We start from the raw sequence: 19774 nt of genomic DNA on the forward strand, positions 1-19774 counted from the left end.
CAGTCATCATGTATCTTTATGAGTTAAATTATGACCAAAAACAAGTAGTAGGAATGGTTTGGTGGCTTTAAAAGCACTGAAAAGAAATGTGGACACCTCAAAAAGTGTTATAATTTAAAACAGCTGCATGAAAACAGTTATTACAGTTTGCAGGCGGGTTTGCTGTCTGCATGAAGACTGCTTATGACTCATTGATGTTGTCCATCTTTACTGATTTGCGCCATCAGTCGCCAAATTTGGAGAGGAAGGGGGGCAGCACAAGTTTGGAAAGTTAAATGGTATCAAAAAGTTTAATAAAGTCTATGTCCATTAGTGTGTGGGGGGCTGACAGGCTGTAGAGTAAGTCATCTGTCAAATGGACGACAAAATCATGTACGGCTGGGCTTCAGTTCCCAGCTCTTGCAGATGCATGTTGATGTGTCCTCAGGCAAAACATTGAACCCCAAATTGCTCCTGCAGCTCTATCAGTGATGAGGGAAGTTGAATGAATGGGATTAGTTAATACTGGAGGACAGTTTATATAGTAGCCCCCACCATTAGTGTGTGAGAGTGGCATGACTGAATGCGAGTGACCTGCAGTGTTAAAGCTCTGAGTGGTCAGAAAAGTGCTTTACAAAGTCAAGCCCTTAGCTGTATAATGGCTAATTCAATAGGTGACTAGTTAGCACACAAACAAGCTGGAAAAATGCATAAAGGGCAGAGCAATGTTGGAAAATAAACACATTAAACTATTTTTTTCTATCTGTTATATATATATAAATATATATATATATATTAGGATTTTTCAAATTTAAAAAATGAATAAAACCTGATAAATGTAATGACTTTTATGTATATTCATTAAATTTAAATTAAAATAAAAGGGGGGGGGGGGTTCTGATTGGGTCTTTCTGTCATTTTCAGATTTGGAATATCTCATTGTACAGCCCTATGAAAGCAGCTCTGACACGCAGACAGAGGATGAGGATAAGAGGAGATAAAGCAGGTGGACGGAGTGACTTGTTTCTTCATGAACTTTGCAAATAAACTCATCAATGTGATCTTTAAATGTCATCAACTTTTTAACATCTTTTTAAGAAAAGTCTAGTGGATGTCACCAGGCCCATGAGTCTACTGATGGTTTAATCAAGGCTTACAGAGTCAAGATGCTGTGCCTATCACACAACAGCGCATACTGATGCTGTAAAATAGACAACTGGCACCGTGAACATACCGTTTGTTAGCGTGCACCTGGAAGAGGTGCCATTTATAGCAGGAATCCACTCACTAGAGATAGGCCTCATGCAACTTAGGCCATATACTACAGGAGTTAAAGCCTGATTTGGGGTAAGATTTGCCTCCCCCGATGGTCGTGAGGGTGTATCCTGAGTAGAGCCTCATCACAAACGACTATTTGTCTAAATAATCCTCGTGTGTGGTGTCAACAGGATTATATTACTGCTCCAAATCACAACATAGCTCTGATGGAGCACCCACAACAACCACTGAGAGTGAGCAGACATGAAAGCATCACCAGCTGGATCATACGAACTTTCACTATTCACAAGCATAAACACAGCTGTAACTTCATTCCAGCCAGGATTTCATTCTGATCAGTTTCCTTGTTTTCTAATTTTTGCTGCATCTGTAACACATGCCAGGACAGCCAGTGGTGGAGGGACCAAGCCAACAGTATCGATAGACAAACATCTTTGTTATTCTTCCAAAGTGGCATGATCACGCGAGGCCGCAGGTAGGTCGGCAGGTGTGTGGTTTCAGTAGTCTGAGAGTCTGGCTGAGTCATTGAATGTGTGCACTCAGAGGATTTTAAGATGAAAAGTCGTTTGAAATTGTCCTTATGTCTGTGGACTTGAAATCTTTCAAGACTTGAAAACCATCTGGTGTGTGGCCGAACTTAAGCGTCACACCGGTGCAGTGGCAGCAGCATCACCTGAAGCCTGATGTAAGGAGGAGACAGACAAGACTCTTCTGCACAGAGTTCACTTCTCTGACCTCTGATGATGATTTCTGACAGACTTAAAAGCGGGTTTGTAACAATAATGTGGATTTTGGTTTAAATCAAGAAGCCCAGAAGCAGCAGCATGGTGTGCTCCAGGTCACCTGACTATAGCACATCCTTGCAATGTGACTGTTGCATATGTGCACATGGCCTTCATGGTACAAACAGATGAGACGTCACGTTCACTGAGTCATAGCTGCAGCAGTGACAGGCAGACAGCTAGCAGTACCAACATCCCCAATAACCAGATCTGCAGAACGGGATATTATGGAGCATCTGAGAAGACTTTTTTAGCCTGGAGTTGCAGCTTGGATTAATTGGTTACCTTTACTACCACTAGTTAAAATATGGTGAGTAGATGACATTGTTCTAAATCATCTTCATTAAGTAATAAGTGTTGGAAATGAGGGTGAGAGAGGCAGACAGGCCGGGGTAATGTCTATCACACAGAAGCTGAGGAGAACACATGAAGCATCCTGCAAGGGTCTGGATGAGATCATCTCTGAGTGGGAGGGATGAAGGATCGAAGCAGCGAGGCCAGAGAACTTCTTGTCCATCTCACTGGCTCTGAGATGCCCTGAAGTCTAACTAGTCTCACTCCCTCGTCTCACTGTCTGGAGGCAGTGAAGTGCCAGCGTTCTGTCAATCAAATGGTTGGCACAGTTACCTCAGTAGCGCTGCTCCAATCAGTCCTGTCACTCAGGCTATCTTCCAAGATAGAAAGGAAAGGGGAAAGTAATTGGATTCGCTGCAAGCAGGGAAATGATGAAATGACATGAAACCACCGCCCCCCTTCACCAACCACACACACACCGCATTCACACACCTTTACAGCAACTCTGAGTAAATCCCCCTTTCTCTCCCTCTGCCGTTCTGGCTTTCCTCTTTTTGTTTCTGAAATCTGGAAATACTTCAGGCTGCTGAGAGCTTCTTTTCATCTCACCTGATGTGGCGAGAGCGCCTTGTTCTCCCAGGTAGACAAAAGACGAGACGAAATGAGAGGAATGAAAGGATTTCCAGGTTTTTTACCGAGATCTGAGGAGGATTTTTTTCGGATGTTTCTGGCAAACGGCACAGAAAGCAGCCTGTAGTGCAATTTCATGCTGCTAAAAGCTACCTGTACTCCACCTGCAACCTCCTCTACCAACAAACTGGTGTTTAAAAAAAGTCATCATGTCTGACTTTGAAAAACTGAGCAAAGATCAATGTTTATAACCCCCCCAAGATTCGTATGAAGCATGTGCAATGAAAATAAAACTTTTTATATCAGTATCCCTGAGGTAACTATTTTAGAAAATTTTCTGGTCTAAAGCATGAATAAATAAGGCTTCACTTTACAACAGCAACGTCACAGGTACTAAGGCAGACCAATCTCCACTTTATAAAACAAACGAACCATCTGTGTTGGGTAGGGAAGTGTAAGAAAATATTTTAAAAATAGTGATGGGAATTTAGTCTCTTTTACGTGATCCGTATCATCTGGTTTGGCTCAGCAAAAAGAGCCGGCTCTTTCGGCTCCCAAATGGCTCTTCAGTTGGGTGCCAGTTACGCTCATTTGACCGGCCAGATTTAGAAATGTCATGACATACAATTGATATTTGTGCTGGTATTTTAGTCCAATTATGCTTAGTTTTTTGAACTGATGAAAATATCATGCTATTGTTTTTTTTTAAATGCACTTTACTGTCCCCTCCAAAACCCCTTCTAGGTCAAACTAAATCTGCTGACTGGCTGGGCTGCATGAAACACCTGAAATAATTAATGTTGTACCATCAAGCTTGTGTGAGATGTGCCTGTGGAAGTGTATGTAGAAAAAATCATTCCTGCTAACCAATCACATATCACACAAACAACATACATAAAAAGAAAAAAAAAATGTTATAATGATATAAAACAGCTCTCAAATGGGATCCAGCATTTCTTGGTCACGTAAAAGAGCCGGCTCTTTAAACTGGCTCATTCACGAACGACCCATCACTACAAAAAATCTTCCTGAACAACACTCCTGGTACTCTGTCATCTCCCTCTTTCCTTGTTCCTTGTCCCAGTACATGTCCAAAGTGAGGGACAGAGAGGAAAGTAGGAGCAGAACTAAAAGGGAGAAATGTGCCACATTGCACTGGATCACATGTTCAGTACACACAGAAATTGAAAAATAATGTTTTGAAAAGGCAAATACTTTGACAAAAAGTCAAAATCATGAGCTTTGAGGTTAAAATATGGGAAAAAATTTGTCATCATGAAATTAAAAGTCAAATATGATTTAAAATTTTAAATTGTGAATGTAAAAGGTCAAAGATTATGAAGTCAAAGTTTGAGTTAAAAATATGGGATAAAATACAAAATAACTGGTCAAAATATGACTTAAAATTAAGAATTATGAATCTAAAAGCTCAAAATATTATATGCAAAGTCAAAATTACGAGTTGAAATGCTCAAAGTATGAAATTAAAAGTACAAATCCTAAGTTTGAGTCCTAATTGTGAGATGTAAAATTGAAAATGTGACATTAAAACTTTACCAGATTTAATTTTGGCAGCTATTTCTAACACACATATTTAACACACACATTTTAGTCATTTCAATCCTTTTTAGTTTCAGTCTAGTTTTAGTCCATAAAAAGGCCTCACATTTTAGTCTTTACTTTTAGTCCAAGCAGTTATTTTTCTTGTCTAAATCTGGTACCAAATCATGTTAGTGTGTTCTCTGCACCCTGCCAAACCTGGGGTCCCTGCTTTCTACAGCTGAGAGGCAAAATAGCTACAGATGGATTGTATTTTAACAGATTTACCCACAGTGGAGAAATATCATGGATTTTTACGAAAACTACATTATATTTTTTTGTCAGTTTTAGTCATCACAGATCAATCTTTGTTAGTTTTAGTCTAGTTTTCATCATGGGCAAAAAACGCTGTCGACCAACTTAGTTAGTCATAGTTTTAAAATTAACACTGGACTTTGCAAGGACGTCTTCAATCATTAAGGATAATTTTACATTTTTATGCTTGAGGAAATATGCTGACCTCACACCGATGGGCCAGTTATAACAGAAATATGAGATCATCTTGCAGGACAGATTTAACTGTTCCACAGGCCGGATGTGGCCCCTGGGCTTTGACTTTGAGACCCCTGATCTAGGTGCTCATAATCCTTATTTTATTTACTAAGATGGGTCAAAAAGAAGGGTCTTAGTCAGGGTGTTCAAGTTTGATAACTGCCTTTATATTCCACTTCCTACTGTTTCTTCTCAACTCAAACTCCTAAGGCATTTACCATCTGGGAAGAAGATGAAACTTTGTGACTGTTGTTGGTTATCTATTCGTTTGAAAAAGGAGCCAAATACTTAAGTGTTACATTATGGAAAGTAAGAGTGTCATTGTTTGTTATAAACTTTGTTTCAGTGTCAACTCAGGATAGGAACACTGACCACAACATTTCAAATCTGCAGTGGCATTTCCCCTAAATCAGGTCTTAACCCTAATTACAGCAGTTACAGAACAGTTAAGCAGGAAGTTTTTGTAATATTGCCCCTGTTCTCCAGCATAAACCATTTAAGGTCACCCAAAAAATTAACCAGCAGAATGCTTATTTGGAACAGCTGAGAGACTAAATTGCAGTCAACAGAGGCCAATTAAAAGAGCAGTGTTAGTTCTATCACATCCAGTCAAGCACGTGTATATAGGAAAGCCATTAACTCCGCGGTAGGCTAATGGAGATGTTAGCCGGTATTTTGCACCTACATGCTGTGTGCTTAGTCAGCCAAATTATTGTGATTAGTCATGCTGATGTAAAGCAGCACAGATTTACCCCGGCTTACGTCACAGCTCTCACTCAGCCTGTCTCTCACACTCACAATCAGACAGCCTCACTGATCAAATGCACTGCCTAGGTTTAAGATTTACACTGGTGATTATGTATTCATAGATCAATCAATACTGGGAGTCTTACAGCCGAGACGGGTCCGCGCAGGCAGACGCACATTCAACAGCAGTCACATTGTAGGAATTCTAATAAGCGTGCGTGCACGTAGACATCAATATGCTGCAGCTTTACATTTCATTAGGCCAGAGGAGCACAGTTTAACTCCCAATGAATAGCAATAAAACCACACAGCCTGTAACCATCTCCTTCTGCCTCTGCAGCCTGGCTCTCTTTTTCACCTTCTCTCTAATCCCAGCTACATTCCCTCTTCCTCCTTCAAATGTTCAAATCTAGTTCAGTCAATTTTCAGCAGTTTATTCCACCAGATTTTAAGCCTCTGGAAATTTGGCTTCAAAAAGTAAAAATGCATCCATGATATCAGAGTTGGGAGTCTCTCCGAGCATTGTGTGGGTGTGGCAGATCCCATTTAAATGACATATCCTCAGCTTGGCATAAACCAATGGTGCATGTGTCAATCAGCATCATGTGGCTTTATATGTCTGAGTCGTGTCTGCAAATCAGAGGAGACAGAAGCCTTGCAATGTGAGAATATTCATTTCTAATGGTCACTGGATGGTGAGTTCGACACTCTTTGTTACCAGTAACACAGATGGCAGTTAGCATGCACATGCAACATACTGTAGGTGACATGCAGTCAACTGATCTTAACCCAGGGGTGTCCAAACTATGGCTGGGGGGCCAGTTGTAGCCTGTTGTCCATTTTTGACTGGTTCTCAGGAAATTCTTTATATGGAATAAAACATGGCCCACATTTGAACAAGATTGTGCTTGACTGTACTGAACTTTGTAGTTTCAGCACAAAGCAGTGCTACCATGTTGATTCTGTAAACAAAAATTTTGACAAAATTCATATATTTTTTGTGACTAATTTGGGACAACAGAGTGAACAGATCTGCAACCAAATCATAATAATATCTTGACTTACAATTACTTGATGGATTACTGGAGCAAATGGCACTACCAGTAACATTTCAGGGCTGGAGCCAGTGGTAGCCAGGGCCGACCAGGGCCCCCTGAAATCAGCTTCCCAAAATCCTGAAAATGACTGGTTGTCTATTTACCTTGTCAGTTGTTAACCATTTAGACATACTCAATAACTTAGCATATCTTAACCTACACTTGATTGTTTTGGGTGTGTTTTTTTTAAATATCCTCAAGGTGAGTAAAATGAAAATAGCCCCAACACCCTTATATATTTCTGTATGTCGTCCTCAGTTGAAAAATTTTAGACACCCCTGTCTTAACCCTTCGAATGAACTGGGTAGACAAAGCTTTGCAGACTCACAGCTTAGGTCAGATATCACAACTTCTCTTGGGAAAAAATAAATAAATAAAAAAACAGTAGTCAATATTGGTGGGCATCAGAGACTGTAGAAAGTATTGGATGAAGTTTAGATTATGTCAGCCGTTCAGTAACTGAAGGGGGGCTTAAAGCCAATCTGGGACAGTCATCATATTGAAAACACTGTTTGTAACTGAGCCTCCAGACAAGCACCTACACTGGGCAACCGAGCCCCTGAATATGCATAACTTTCCTAACAATTTTCTCATTTTGCAGACTGTGCATGGTCATTGCTGTAAAATCTGCATTTTAACATGAGGTATGTGAATCCCCATGCTCCTGCAACCAGCCTCAAGAAGACACTCTGAATAGAGTAGTTTCAAAGACAAAATAAAAGCATAACAAAGACACAAAAGCTTCAACATTTAACTGAAATATTGAGTTCAATTTCAAAAAACACATTTTAAATGAGCTTTTATACTGAATAAAGGCATTTTCGTTGCACATTTCCTGCCTGAGTATGTACAGTGGAACAGTGGCTTTATCACTGTGACAGCTGCTTTGCCACAATGGCCAACTGATAGGGGCCAGTAAGGGCCAAAATGCCATGACCAGTTACTTTTTCATCCAAGTCCAGCAGTGTTAATTTTGTTGACTAAAACTAATTAAAAATGTCCATAAACAGCCTTTTTTTCCATGACGAAAACTAGACTAAGACTAACAAAATAGATCTGTGATTACTAAAACTGACAAAAACTAAGTTAAGTTTTGTCAAGATGACTTAAACTAGACTAAAATTTAATGTAGTGTTTTTTTGTCAGACATTAAAAATCTGTGATATTTCTCCACTGTGGGTAAATCTGTCAAAACACAATGCATCTGTATCTCTTTTGCCTCTCAGCTGTAGAAAGCAGGGACCCCAGGTTTGGCAGGGTGAAGAGAACACACTACAATGATTTGGTACCAGATTTAGGCAAGAGACTAAATGCTTGGACTAAACCACAATGTGAGGAATTTTTAGGACAGTCATGAAGTAGTTCTAATGCTTGCCTGTGAATAATGGTGTCTGAGATTAGTGCAGATGCAGATAAAGTGGCAGGTTAATCCAAATTGGAAATTTCTAGATTAAAAGTGGCTCCATTGATGGTGAAGTATCATGGTCTGACATGACAATGATCACCTGACAAGCTTGTTTTAAGTAATTAAGAGGCTTACTATGATTACTATGTCGTACTGTAAGCGCTGTTGCTTTCCGGTCAGATTTGACTGGAATTTTGCCCTTCCCTGGCACGGTCTATGAGGTGTTGCCCTAATGGAGGCAAAACATATCTCTATCAATGGATATGTGCAACTGTCTATCTGGCACATCAGGTTAGTCCAGCCCTATCTACATGAGTACCAAAGTACTGTACTGTGCAGAATTTTTAAGCAGGTTTGAGCTACAAATTAAGACTGGAGTAAGGCATGCAATGGCGAGTAAGCCCACCACTGGGCACCATCCGGTGGGAAGGATGATCATCACAATCCACTTTGTGCTCTGGATGTCTTTGCATATTAGCAGGTGCACAGGAAATAAACTTTTGAAACAATAACAAAGTCTAAGGGGTGGATGTGGCAAATAAGCAAAGCCTAGGGTACCGTACAGGTGGGTAGTAGGGTTGCCACATGTCCCTGGCTGTGCTGTGGTTGTCCCAAAGGCTGGAAAACCACCATTAGTCTCGAGGAGTCTCACCAGGGGTGAAAAGACCAGTTACATATGTTCCTAAAATTGTAAATTTACTGTGACTGATAGTAAGACTTAACTGTGATCATAAATTTTGTCAAAATCATGCAGCCCGCCCTACTATGATGCCAGTGTCTTTTTTTTTTTTTTTTTTTTTAATGGATTCAGGCTTCCTTTGTTTTTCAAACTAAAACTAATAACTTCCAGAGTCAGACAAAAAGACTAACCAGGCGCCAACGAGCGTAAAAGCCTCATAAAATCTCTATAGGTGTAATCACTGCTGATGTATCGTAATTACTGCCCCGTCTCGCCATTTTCCCCGCTCATACAGATGACTGCATGTTACTGCAGCATCTGCATTGATCTGTGTGAGGACACTGGCGGCCTCCACCTCCTCTGTTCACCTTCCTCTCCGAGCACAGGAAGACACGCCGGCTGAAGGGAAATGGGATTCCGATCAGCGGGATATCATCCAGGATCTGCTGACCCCACGCACACAAATCATGTCTGCTCACACACGCACAGACACAGAAGAGGGGTCAGACACAAGGACTAGTGGGCCAGGTTTCAGTCGACGTAGCAAAACACCAGAGACAGGAAGCGGTGTAAGGAGGCATGTGTGCAAGTTTGTGTCTGTGCACGTTATCATAGCCTGTACAGAGGGGGTTGACAGCAGCATTACTGCAACAGATACTCCAGACACTGCAGGAACATGCAGACCTAATGCTAAAACTGTCAAACATATGTCTGAAAATGTAGGAGTGGAATATTTTAAGTACATTTGAGTTTTGGCTGTAACAGGATATGACAGGAAGTACGATGACTCCCAAACAATGACATCGCCATGTGAAACAAACGACATACGCACCTACAAAATGATGGATGATTTGAAAGCATCATGCCTTGAAAAACTGAGTAAAAACTCCTGGGAAAATTCTGCTAAACTTTTCAAAGTGAAATGCTGCCAACTGTGAAATACACATGAACTTATTTTCTATTTATTTTGTACAACATTTATATTTTTGCAATTATTTTTTATCCTCGGGTAACAGTTTTATTTCAGTCCCGGGAGCGTTGTCAGCACACTTACATGCACAGTATCACAAAGCATAGAAGCATTTGACAGCAGCATTACTGCATTAGATATTCCAGAGACTGCAGAAACACACAGTCCTAATGCTCAAACTGTCAAAGTTGTGTCAAAAAAAAGGGGCTGCTGCATATTTCAAATACACTTTAGGTTGGCTTTGATAGGATGTGACAGACATTATGACTCAACCTCCAGACAACGACATCACCATTGGAAATAAAAGACAAAAAAAACACCTACGAAATGATGGATGACTCGAAGTATGGAGCGATAATGACTAAAAAATCAGGGGAACTTTCTCTAGAACTTTTTAGAATAACATGTAGCAAACAGTAACATGGCAATGCAACTTCTTTTTTGAGTATCAAACAGCAAGGTTGCAAATAAGTGCTGAGTTTCAAAAGTTAATTGCAACTGATTGTTTTTTCAGTTTATTTTGGGGCCATTTTACACCCTTACTGCAGAAGAAGACATTGAACAGTCAGAAAGAGAGATGGCCTGACCACCAGCCCATAGTTGCATTTTAATTGCATGTTTAAATGTCAATTATTTCACATTAAAAAGCAAACATTTGAGTCCACATTGACCATATGAAGCAATTCTTATCAGTGCCTTTATTGGGCTGTCAAATGAAGCCAAAGGGATGAATGTAGGACATTGACTTTTACATTAATTACTTTACCTAGTACCGCAGTGGTCCTCTGATGGCCTAGTGGTTTGGTTGCGCCCCTCCCTTCAAATATAAACCAAAACCTAAAAAGAAACATTTAAAAAAAAAGAAAAGTACTGCACTGCTGCACCAGTGTGGTCTGAAACCATGATTTAAAAAAGGAGACAGCTTGAGAGTGCTAATTCGGTCAACAATACTGTTTAACACTGTTGTACGCTATGTGATATGCAAGAGTGCATGTACAAAATGACTCACAGACATCCCTGGTTGATGCATCTGGACTTCACTTTAGTTTCTTTCTCTCTGTTCTCTGAAGATTCTAGTTCCTGTCAGAGAGGGCTTTTTTAATGTGCTTTCATGTTCAGTCCAAAGCGAGCATGCAAGGGCTCTTGGCTTCCTCCTACAGTCCAAATACATGCTTATTAGATCAGTTGGTGACTCTACATTGCCCATGTGATTGCTAGTTTGTCTCGATACATCACTCAACCAGTCCAGCCCCCTAAACCCTGAATGGAATAAGCAGCATATATAAAGGATGGGCTAATGGATTTTCTTAAAATGCTAAGTTATGGTTTTATGTTTTTCTTGCTTTCATTTCCAAGGAAAGCGAGGCACCTCAAGTAGATTGAAAGTGATTAATTAACTTTGGAAAACCATGGAAAAAATAACTTGTTAGGGATTCGAAAGTTAGTGAAACAGGTAAGGCAACAATAAAAAAGTAAATGCTCATTATGTTTAAAGCCAACAGTGGGTATAACCTGATATCTAGAGCATAAAGGCAATTATTTTCATAATATATAAGTCAGTATTTATTGCTGATAAATGCGATAATTTAAAGCTGATATAGGACAATATTTAGGCTTATATTAACAGCTGATATGGGCCAATATTAACGGCTGATAAAGGGTAAAATTTACAGCTGATATAGGCCAACATTCACATCTGATAAAGGCAAACATTTACGCCTAATATAGGCCAACACTTACGGCTGATATGGGCTAATATTAACAGCTGATATAGGCTGATATTTACAGATGTTATTGGCTTATATTTACTGCTGAAAAGAACCTGTATTGACAGCTGATATAGGCCAAAATTTCGGGCTGATTTAGTGCAATATTTACATCTGGAAAAAGCCAATATTTACAGCTGATTTCATCCAATATTTACATCTGAAAAAAAGGCAATATTTACAGCTGACAGAGGCTGATAGTTAAAGCCAATATAGGCCAATATGTACAGTTGTTATGGGGTAATATTTACAGCTGATACAGGCTGATACTAACATCTTTCACAGGCCAATATTAACGGCTGATTTAAGCCGATATTTATACTTGCTGACGGCCAAAATCTAATACAAAAATGCTTTTATTTTTGTTTTTTTGTTGTTGTTTTTTTTTTTGTTTTTTTGCTGTTGTTTTTTTTTACTTTTAATAAATAATAATTTGCTTTCTTAGGCTAAGAGTGCTTTGATTCCTGCTCAGACAAACCCCTGCTTTTATTTTGAAGAAATGTCAGCTCTAGTAAATTCATAGTAATGATTTTAACTAAAATATGGGAAAATATAATTAGTTATGGATATGGAAGTAAAGACAATAGCTTAAGGAAGCAGTATAAAAGTAAAATAGTTGAAACCAAAAGGTGCAGATTACTTCTGACCTGTGTGCTCAGTGCATCATTTTAAAGCAAAAATAGATCTTCAAAATCTCAGCAGTCTGCATATTTTCCATCATTTTAAAAGCAGAGGACACTGGTTAGTAGTATCCAGCTGTCCTGTGAGGGTAGCTTAAATGCAGTGTACTGAAAAGGCCACAATAGTAAGTGATCAGTACGATTCAAAGATTTTAATACCTAATTTGTGGTCTTTAATCTCATTATAATCATCATGGCCCATCTTATCTCTTGACTTCTGTTAAATATGTATTTATACGGTTATTTTTATACTCCGTCATTATTTTAGTCTCTACAGCAATGGTGACACAGACAGACTCATGGAGATGTCCTGCTGGGGAACAAAGAGGAAACCACAGAAGCGGCTCAGTTAGATCTCAGATGAAGGAGCAGCTGATTGGCACACACACCGTGTGGTCAGATACCTGAGGAGCGCACACACCAACTGTAGAGACACACTCAAAGTGAATGCATGCTGCATGGATGCTGAACATAATAGGAATTACTGCGTCTCTGTGATAGCACACAACTATACACAAAGACACAAAAACATGAGACGCTTTCTTATCAAAGGGACTCTGGAGACGCAGAAGAAATCATCTCCATCCACCTCAGAGCCCTCGGACACACTTCCACAACGCCGTGACGACCACCAAACAACGCGAGCCAGATAAAAACCACACAGCTCCAGTCTGTCGCACAGCAGGAGCTCCAATAGGACACAAACCAGGAGGCTCTGTGGGAGAAAAACTCACTTCTCCAGCTTTACTTTTCTCTCCTATAGCTGATGTTTCCAGCATTCAATGACAAAGCAATTTAAGGACAACACACACATTTATCCACACACTCACAGCTGATGTCTGCAACGAGATTTCTGATGACAAAACCATTTGTCAGCGACGCCAAAAGCAATAACCATCGAAAATACATCATAAAATGACACAAAATTGCTGCAAAGTGAAAATGGTTTTCTGTAAAGCATTTAACATACACTCTCTCTCTCGCACACTCACACAACAACACACATATACACACACATATACACACACAGTGACATTGTTGTGATCTAGCAGGAGCAATTGAATCCACACTTTTAGCTACACTTCCAATGACAAAAGCCAGCAAAAGCAAAACACCGCTGTCACTGTCAGGGCAAAACTCTCTGCAAAAACAGCATTTTCCTTCACCGAAGGCTGGATACACAACTGATGATGTCAGGGTCTGATTGAAAAAATCAAACAATGGATGATATTCGGGATTCCAAATCAGGCAGCCTCTGATGGGATAACAGAAAAGCCAATAAGAACAAGCAGACCAGGAAGCATCACCAACTGGATGCAGGGTATGAACAAACAAGGTGACGTCAGCTGGCACAGGTCTGCTAGTTCTGGCTAAAACCTACAAAATTATTCGCACATTATTTACAGCTGATCTAGGGTGATATTTGCAGATTATATAGGTAGATGTTAAGAGCTTATACAGGCTGATATTCACCACCGAAACAGGTCAAAATTCACAGCTGCTATAGGCCTAAATAAAAGCCATTGTAGGCCAATATTTTCAGCAGGTATTGACTGATATCTACAGCTGATATAGGCCAGTATCTTATGCCAATACATGCACATTTTTTCAGCTGATAAAGGCCCATAATTACAGTTCATAAAAGCAAAAATTTACAGGACAAAATTGCCAGCCAATATAGGACATCATTTAAAGCTGAAATAGTGACTAATGATAGGCTGATAATTACAGATTTAGGCAGATATATAAGATCTCCATATATAGTCCAATATTAACAGCTGACATGGCCCAAAATTTTCAGCTGATATTGGCAGATATACAGCTGATATGAGCTGATATTTACAGCTTTAATATGCCCAAATTAATAGGCTAGCCCAAAATAGGCTAGTGTCTTAAGCATATATACGTGGATTCCGATTGATGAAAGGACAAAAATTAGAGCAGTTATTGGTAGATATTTACAGCTTATGTTGCACAATATTAAAGCTGGTATCTGCCAATATATGCAACTGACATTAGCAGGTATAAAGGCAGTATCAGCCAACATTTACAGCTGATAATGGCCAAATGTTCCAGCTAATATGGTCGATATTCATAGCTGATATAGGCCAATATTACCAGCCAATGAAGGCTAATGTCTAAAGCTGATATAGGCTGATTATCACAGCTGATACAGGCAGATATTTACAGCTTTATAGTTCAATATTTTAAGCTGATATCAACCAAAATATACAGCTGAAATACGAAGATATGAGGCCAATATCAGCCTGTTGATATTGGCCAAAATCTGCAGTCTACATCAACTGATATTTACAGCTCATATTAGCTGATATTTACAATTTATAAAGGCCAATATTAACAGTAAAAAAGGGGGCCAGTGTTTATAGCTGATATTTGCTGATACAGACGATATGCCAAATATTCAAAACCAATATCTGACAATATTTACAGCTGATATCAGTCAATTTTTACTGTTGATATCATCCAATATTAACAACTAAAATAGGTGGATATTTGAAGCCAATATAGGCCAAAACTGACACTTGGTATAGGTCAATATTTACAGCCTATACTAGCCTATATTTACTGCTGATGTCGGCCAGTATTTAAGGCTGAAATAGGTGGATATTGAAAGGCAATATAGGCTAAATTTATAACTGGTTTAGGTCAACATGTACAGCTGATATCAGTCAATTTTAACTGCTGAAGTCAGCCAATATTTATGGCTGAAATAGGTGGATATTTGAAGCTAATAAAGGCCAAATTTACACTTGGTATAGGTCAATATTTACAGCTGATATCAGTCAATTTTTACTGCTGATATTGACAAATATTTATGGCTGAAAAAGGTGGATATTTGAAGCTAATAAAGGCCAAATTTACACTTGGTATAGGTCAATATTTACAGCTAAAATAGGGGGATATTTGAAGCCAATATAGGCCAAATTTACAGTTGGTATAGGTCAATATTTACAGCTGATAAAGGTGAATATTTGAAGCTAATAAAGGCCAAATTTACAGTTTAATAGGTCAATATTTACAGCTGCAATAGGGGGATATTTGAAACCAATTTAGGCCAAAATTACAGTTGGTGTAGGTCAAATTTACAATTGATCAAGGTCCACATTTACACCCGATTAAGGACAATATTAAGAGTTAATATAGGATATAATTTACAGCTGATATAGGCCCATATCTAGACCCAATATATAGTTTGTAAATATCTGCCAAAAATCACATCTACCAGTAACAAACCTTTTAAGCCACTTTAAGATACCATTTAAAAAGAAACTGGGCATCCCTAATTACAATCAAACAAACAGGTTTTAACCTTTATTCATATGTGTGGTCTACTGTGTTTTTAGACTTGAATAAGATTTGAAATAGTCTTGTGTGTAACCAGCCTTAGCTGTTCAGTCTTGTCCGATCCAAGAGAGATGAAAGAGCAATTACATAAACTCATCCATGGATTTTTTCATCCCATAATCCAAGTTCCAAACAAGCAGAAAATGGAGCAGCAAACACAGAGAAGCGCTGATGCCTACCTTCTTCATGCGTCCGTTGCGGGTTCCAGTGAACACCACAGTGTTTCCCCTGTAGTCGTAAGCCGCCACAGAGGTCATGCCGTCATCCTTGTCAACATAAAGCGGGATTCCCTCGATGGCGGTGGTGCCCCCTAGGGGCTGATTGAAGTCCTGGCCACAGAAGTTATCGTCAATCTGCAGCGGCTGGGGATGAAGGAGGAGAGAGAGGCATTAAATCAACCATTACCACCGTTTAAATCCCTTTTCTCGTTAAACTTACATCAATTCTTAAAGAAGGGGGAGGCTCTTGATCTCCCCGGCACTTAGCACACGTTTTATAGAGCTGGAGCAAGGCCAAGGCGGCAGATTTTGAGAGAAATGGTGTGAAATTAATGGGTGTCACTGGAAATATTAAGCGCAGTTTCCCTAACTCCTTTTGTTTTACTATTTTAAAACTGGTAGACGAGGGAAGACTGATCAATCTTTAATGAAGCACCAAAAACACAATGTAACTGGTACGCAGTGAAAGCCTCTGTGATTGATGATTTCCCTCCATTACAGATTTTGATTATTTCATAGAACATGATGTCAAACCATGCAATTAAGCATCTCAGCAGGGTCTGAATGGATGAACAGTTGTTTGCTAATGTTTTTAATATTGATTTCTTTGTGTACAGCTTCGGCAGTGTAGTTCCTAATAAGAGACGAGCCGGTACAGTGAGTAAATCAAACAGAGGTGGAAAAAACATGGAGGAGAGCGAGAGGAGGCAAGAGCAGGACGGCCAAGGAGATGACAGGAAAACGACAGGAAGTAAATTATAGGTCAGATTAGCATATCATAATCAAAGTGTCTGCTACAGGCACATAGCTGAGCTGATATGTTGATATGTCATGCCTGATTTATGAACGTATGTGTTTGTGCGTGTCTGAGTCTGTGTGTGCAATAGGCATGTCATTAAAAGCATGTGATGGCTATGAACGCAGCAGGAGGTTCCCCTGAGTCTGACATGTGCGACAGATATAATCGACAGCTTCTGAGTTACTGTGGAAACCTCGCGCACATGCATACTCAGAGACACACCGTGATACGAACAACTATGGCTCCACAACTCTGATAGAAGATCATATTGGTGCACAATCACTGAAAAATAGGCACCCTTAAGAATATCTAATAATATACATGCAAATATTATGCAAATTTAAAGAGTAATAATAATAAAAAAAAAACAGAATAAATATGAATAAATAAACACAGTCATGTTTCATTCCACGGCTTTTCTTTGAAATTTCTAAGTTGGCTCATAGGAGTGAGCAGTTTGTGGCAGTAATCCTCCTCTTTGGTGCCAGTAATGTTTAAAAAGAGTACAGGAAGAGGAGATGATTTCAGAAGTGAGCTGGTCAAACCTTATATGAATGGAAACCAAGCAGATAACGTCACGGAGATGTGGGCGTCTGCTTGATCATCTGTCATCAGCTTCATTTCAGACACTAACCTCACACGCCAGACATGTTATATAAATCCATTGCACAAATATATTCTATTTTCATCGGGGTAACCTCCCATACAAAGTGTTTGGAGGCTCAATAGTAGATTATGATTTTGCTGGTGGATATAACTCAAGCCGAAGCTGGTTGGTAGAAGTGCTAAAACATTTCCGCCAGGAGTAGCTTCTCTTCTCTCATACTCCTCTTGACAATACCACAGAGATTTGTTTACGTGGTTCAGGTCAGGACAGTTGACATGCCAATCAAGCACAGCATGGTCAGCAAACTGTCCAATCAGGGCAACACCATGGCTCAGTAGGTAGAGTCTATAATCTTGCTATTAGACAGTTGTGCGTTCGACCCTAAGCTCCTGAAGTGAGATGTTCGATGTGTCCTTGGAGAAGACACTTGACCCCAAATTTGCTCCCGCTGCTTCGTCAGTGGCATGTAAATGGGTATGGAAGCGTACAACTGTGATAAGCTAATACTGATGGCCAATTCATGGGTAGGTGTGAGCTGTGGTGTAAAAGCGCTTTGAGTAGTGGGATGACTAAAAAAGCGCTATACAAGCTCAAGTCCATTCACCATTTAAACCAGTTTCTGGTAGTTTTGGCTTCACTGTGGGCAGGTGCCAAGTCCTGCTGGATTAGAAAATCAGTAGCATAAAGGTCATTAAAATCTCCTGGTAGACGGCTGACGGCGTTGACTCTGGACTCGATTAAGATCAGTGACCAACAGCAGCACCTTGGATTCAGGGCCTCTCTGATCTACCTCCAGACTTTAGGACCTTGATTTCTGAATATAATCCAAAATTGATTTTCATTAAAAACAGGACTTTGGACCGCTGAACATTGGCCCAGTTCTTTTTCTTCTTAGACCATGTGAGACAATGATGATGTCTGTGGATCAGGGGTGACTCGGCACTACGAACAGCACTTGTAGCCCATTTCAGGCCCATGTCTATACCCAGCTTTTTTAGATCTGGCAGTGGAGTCCATCGTTCTGAGTGCTTAGCTCTAGGGCTGGGAAAATAGTTGAAAATTAGACTAAATCGCAATACGGCCTACTGCAATTTTCAAATAGCAGAAGTTGTAATATTTCTTCAACCTGTCATGCAATCATTCAAGACCCATTTTTTTAGAATAGTCAACAAAAAATCCTACTTTCTTAATTTTTGTACATCTTTCTGATTAAATATGAGGATGACATAAAAATTATCATTCCCTTCAATACAATAATTCATATCCAATTTGCAATATGATTCAAATTTATCACAATAATTTTTTTTCTTTTCAAAATTGTTCAGCCCTAGTGTTATCTGATATTGTGTTAGTTATACAATAGAATGATCGTGCTTGTTGGAAAATACATAAGATGAGGAACTTAAGGGAAAATTGCATATCAAATTGCAATCGCAATATTAGGGGGACAAAATCTCAATTAGATTATTTTCTTAAATCGTTCAGCCCTGCTTAGCACCCCCAGCATCAGCTGTTTTTGTCGCTGCACTCAAAGCACTCTCGATTGAAAAGCGTTCAACTTTTGGAAACAGCTCTGCGCTCATCAATGCCACTTCTCCCTCACTTACCAATCAAAATCAAAAAGGGGCGGGACGTCTGACAATGGCAGAAGAGAAACTGACCATTTTCAAGGGTAGTTCTCAAGGCTGTAACTGCAGCCTGTGTCAGGACAGGATTCCTTTACACTGCCTGCATGCGTTCTGTGATATTTCCTTGAAATAAGGAAACATAAAGCACATAGAGCTATCTTAAAACGTTCCAGAGTTTACAGAGGAAAACGTGGTTCATTTTAATCTCCGCCAAGGAGGTTATGTGATCGGCAGGGTTTGTTAGTTAGCTAGTTTGTTTGTTAGCAACATAACTCAAAAAGTCATGGATGGATTTCAATGAAATTTTCAGGAAATGTCACAAATGGCATAAGGAAGAACTGATTAGATTTTGGGACTGATCTGGATCACCATCTGGATCCAGGAATGTTTTAAAGGATTCTTTACTATTGGAAGATAGGGCTAATGGCAGAGGTCTGTGCTTTTACCACTTTACACCAGTAGATGGCGGACATGAGTACCTTCAATCCTAGCAGTATTTGTGGGTGTGTTTCTATTCAAAGTTTTGGACTTTATAGAGTTTGAAAGACACACACCCAGTCGAGAAGACGAGTCGGAGCGTAACAGAGAGAAAGACAACGAATTGTAGCGAGAATACTCACAATGCTGGGAGGAATAGAGGAATATTACCCTCTGCCATGACTTCCAGTCGTCCGGTGAGACCATGGGTGAGACTGTCAGTGCATGTGTTGGCACCAGCAGGCAATGCTTCCGCCATGACAGTCCACCTGTAGTGAAGC

General features: G+C 39.7%; 1 protein-coding gene across 2 annotated transcripts in view; it reads right to left on the reverse strand.

Moving 5' to 3' along the window:
• LOC121517494 (plexin-A1-like) overlaps window positions 1-19774 on the reverse strand; it is a 503338-nt gene that overhangs the window by 380475 nt on the left and 103089 nt on the right. For both annotated transcript variants that reach the window (XM_041799311.1, XM_041799310.1), the window contains exon 3: window positions 15944-16126. In XM_041799311.1, coding sequence (XP_041655245.1) covers window positions 15944-16126 — 183 coding nt within the window. The remainder of the gene's footprint in view (window positions 1-15943; window positions 16127-19774) is intronic.

Source organism: Cheilinus undulatus, linkage group 11 (genome assembly GCF_018320785.1).
Source record: "Cheilinus undulatus linkage group 11, ASM1832078v1, whole genome shotgun sequence".
NCBI lineage: Eukaryota > Metazoa > Chordata > Actinopteri > Labriformes > Labridae > Cheilinus > Cheilinus undulatus.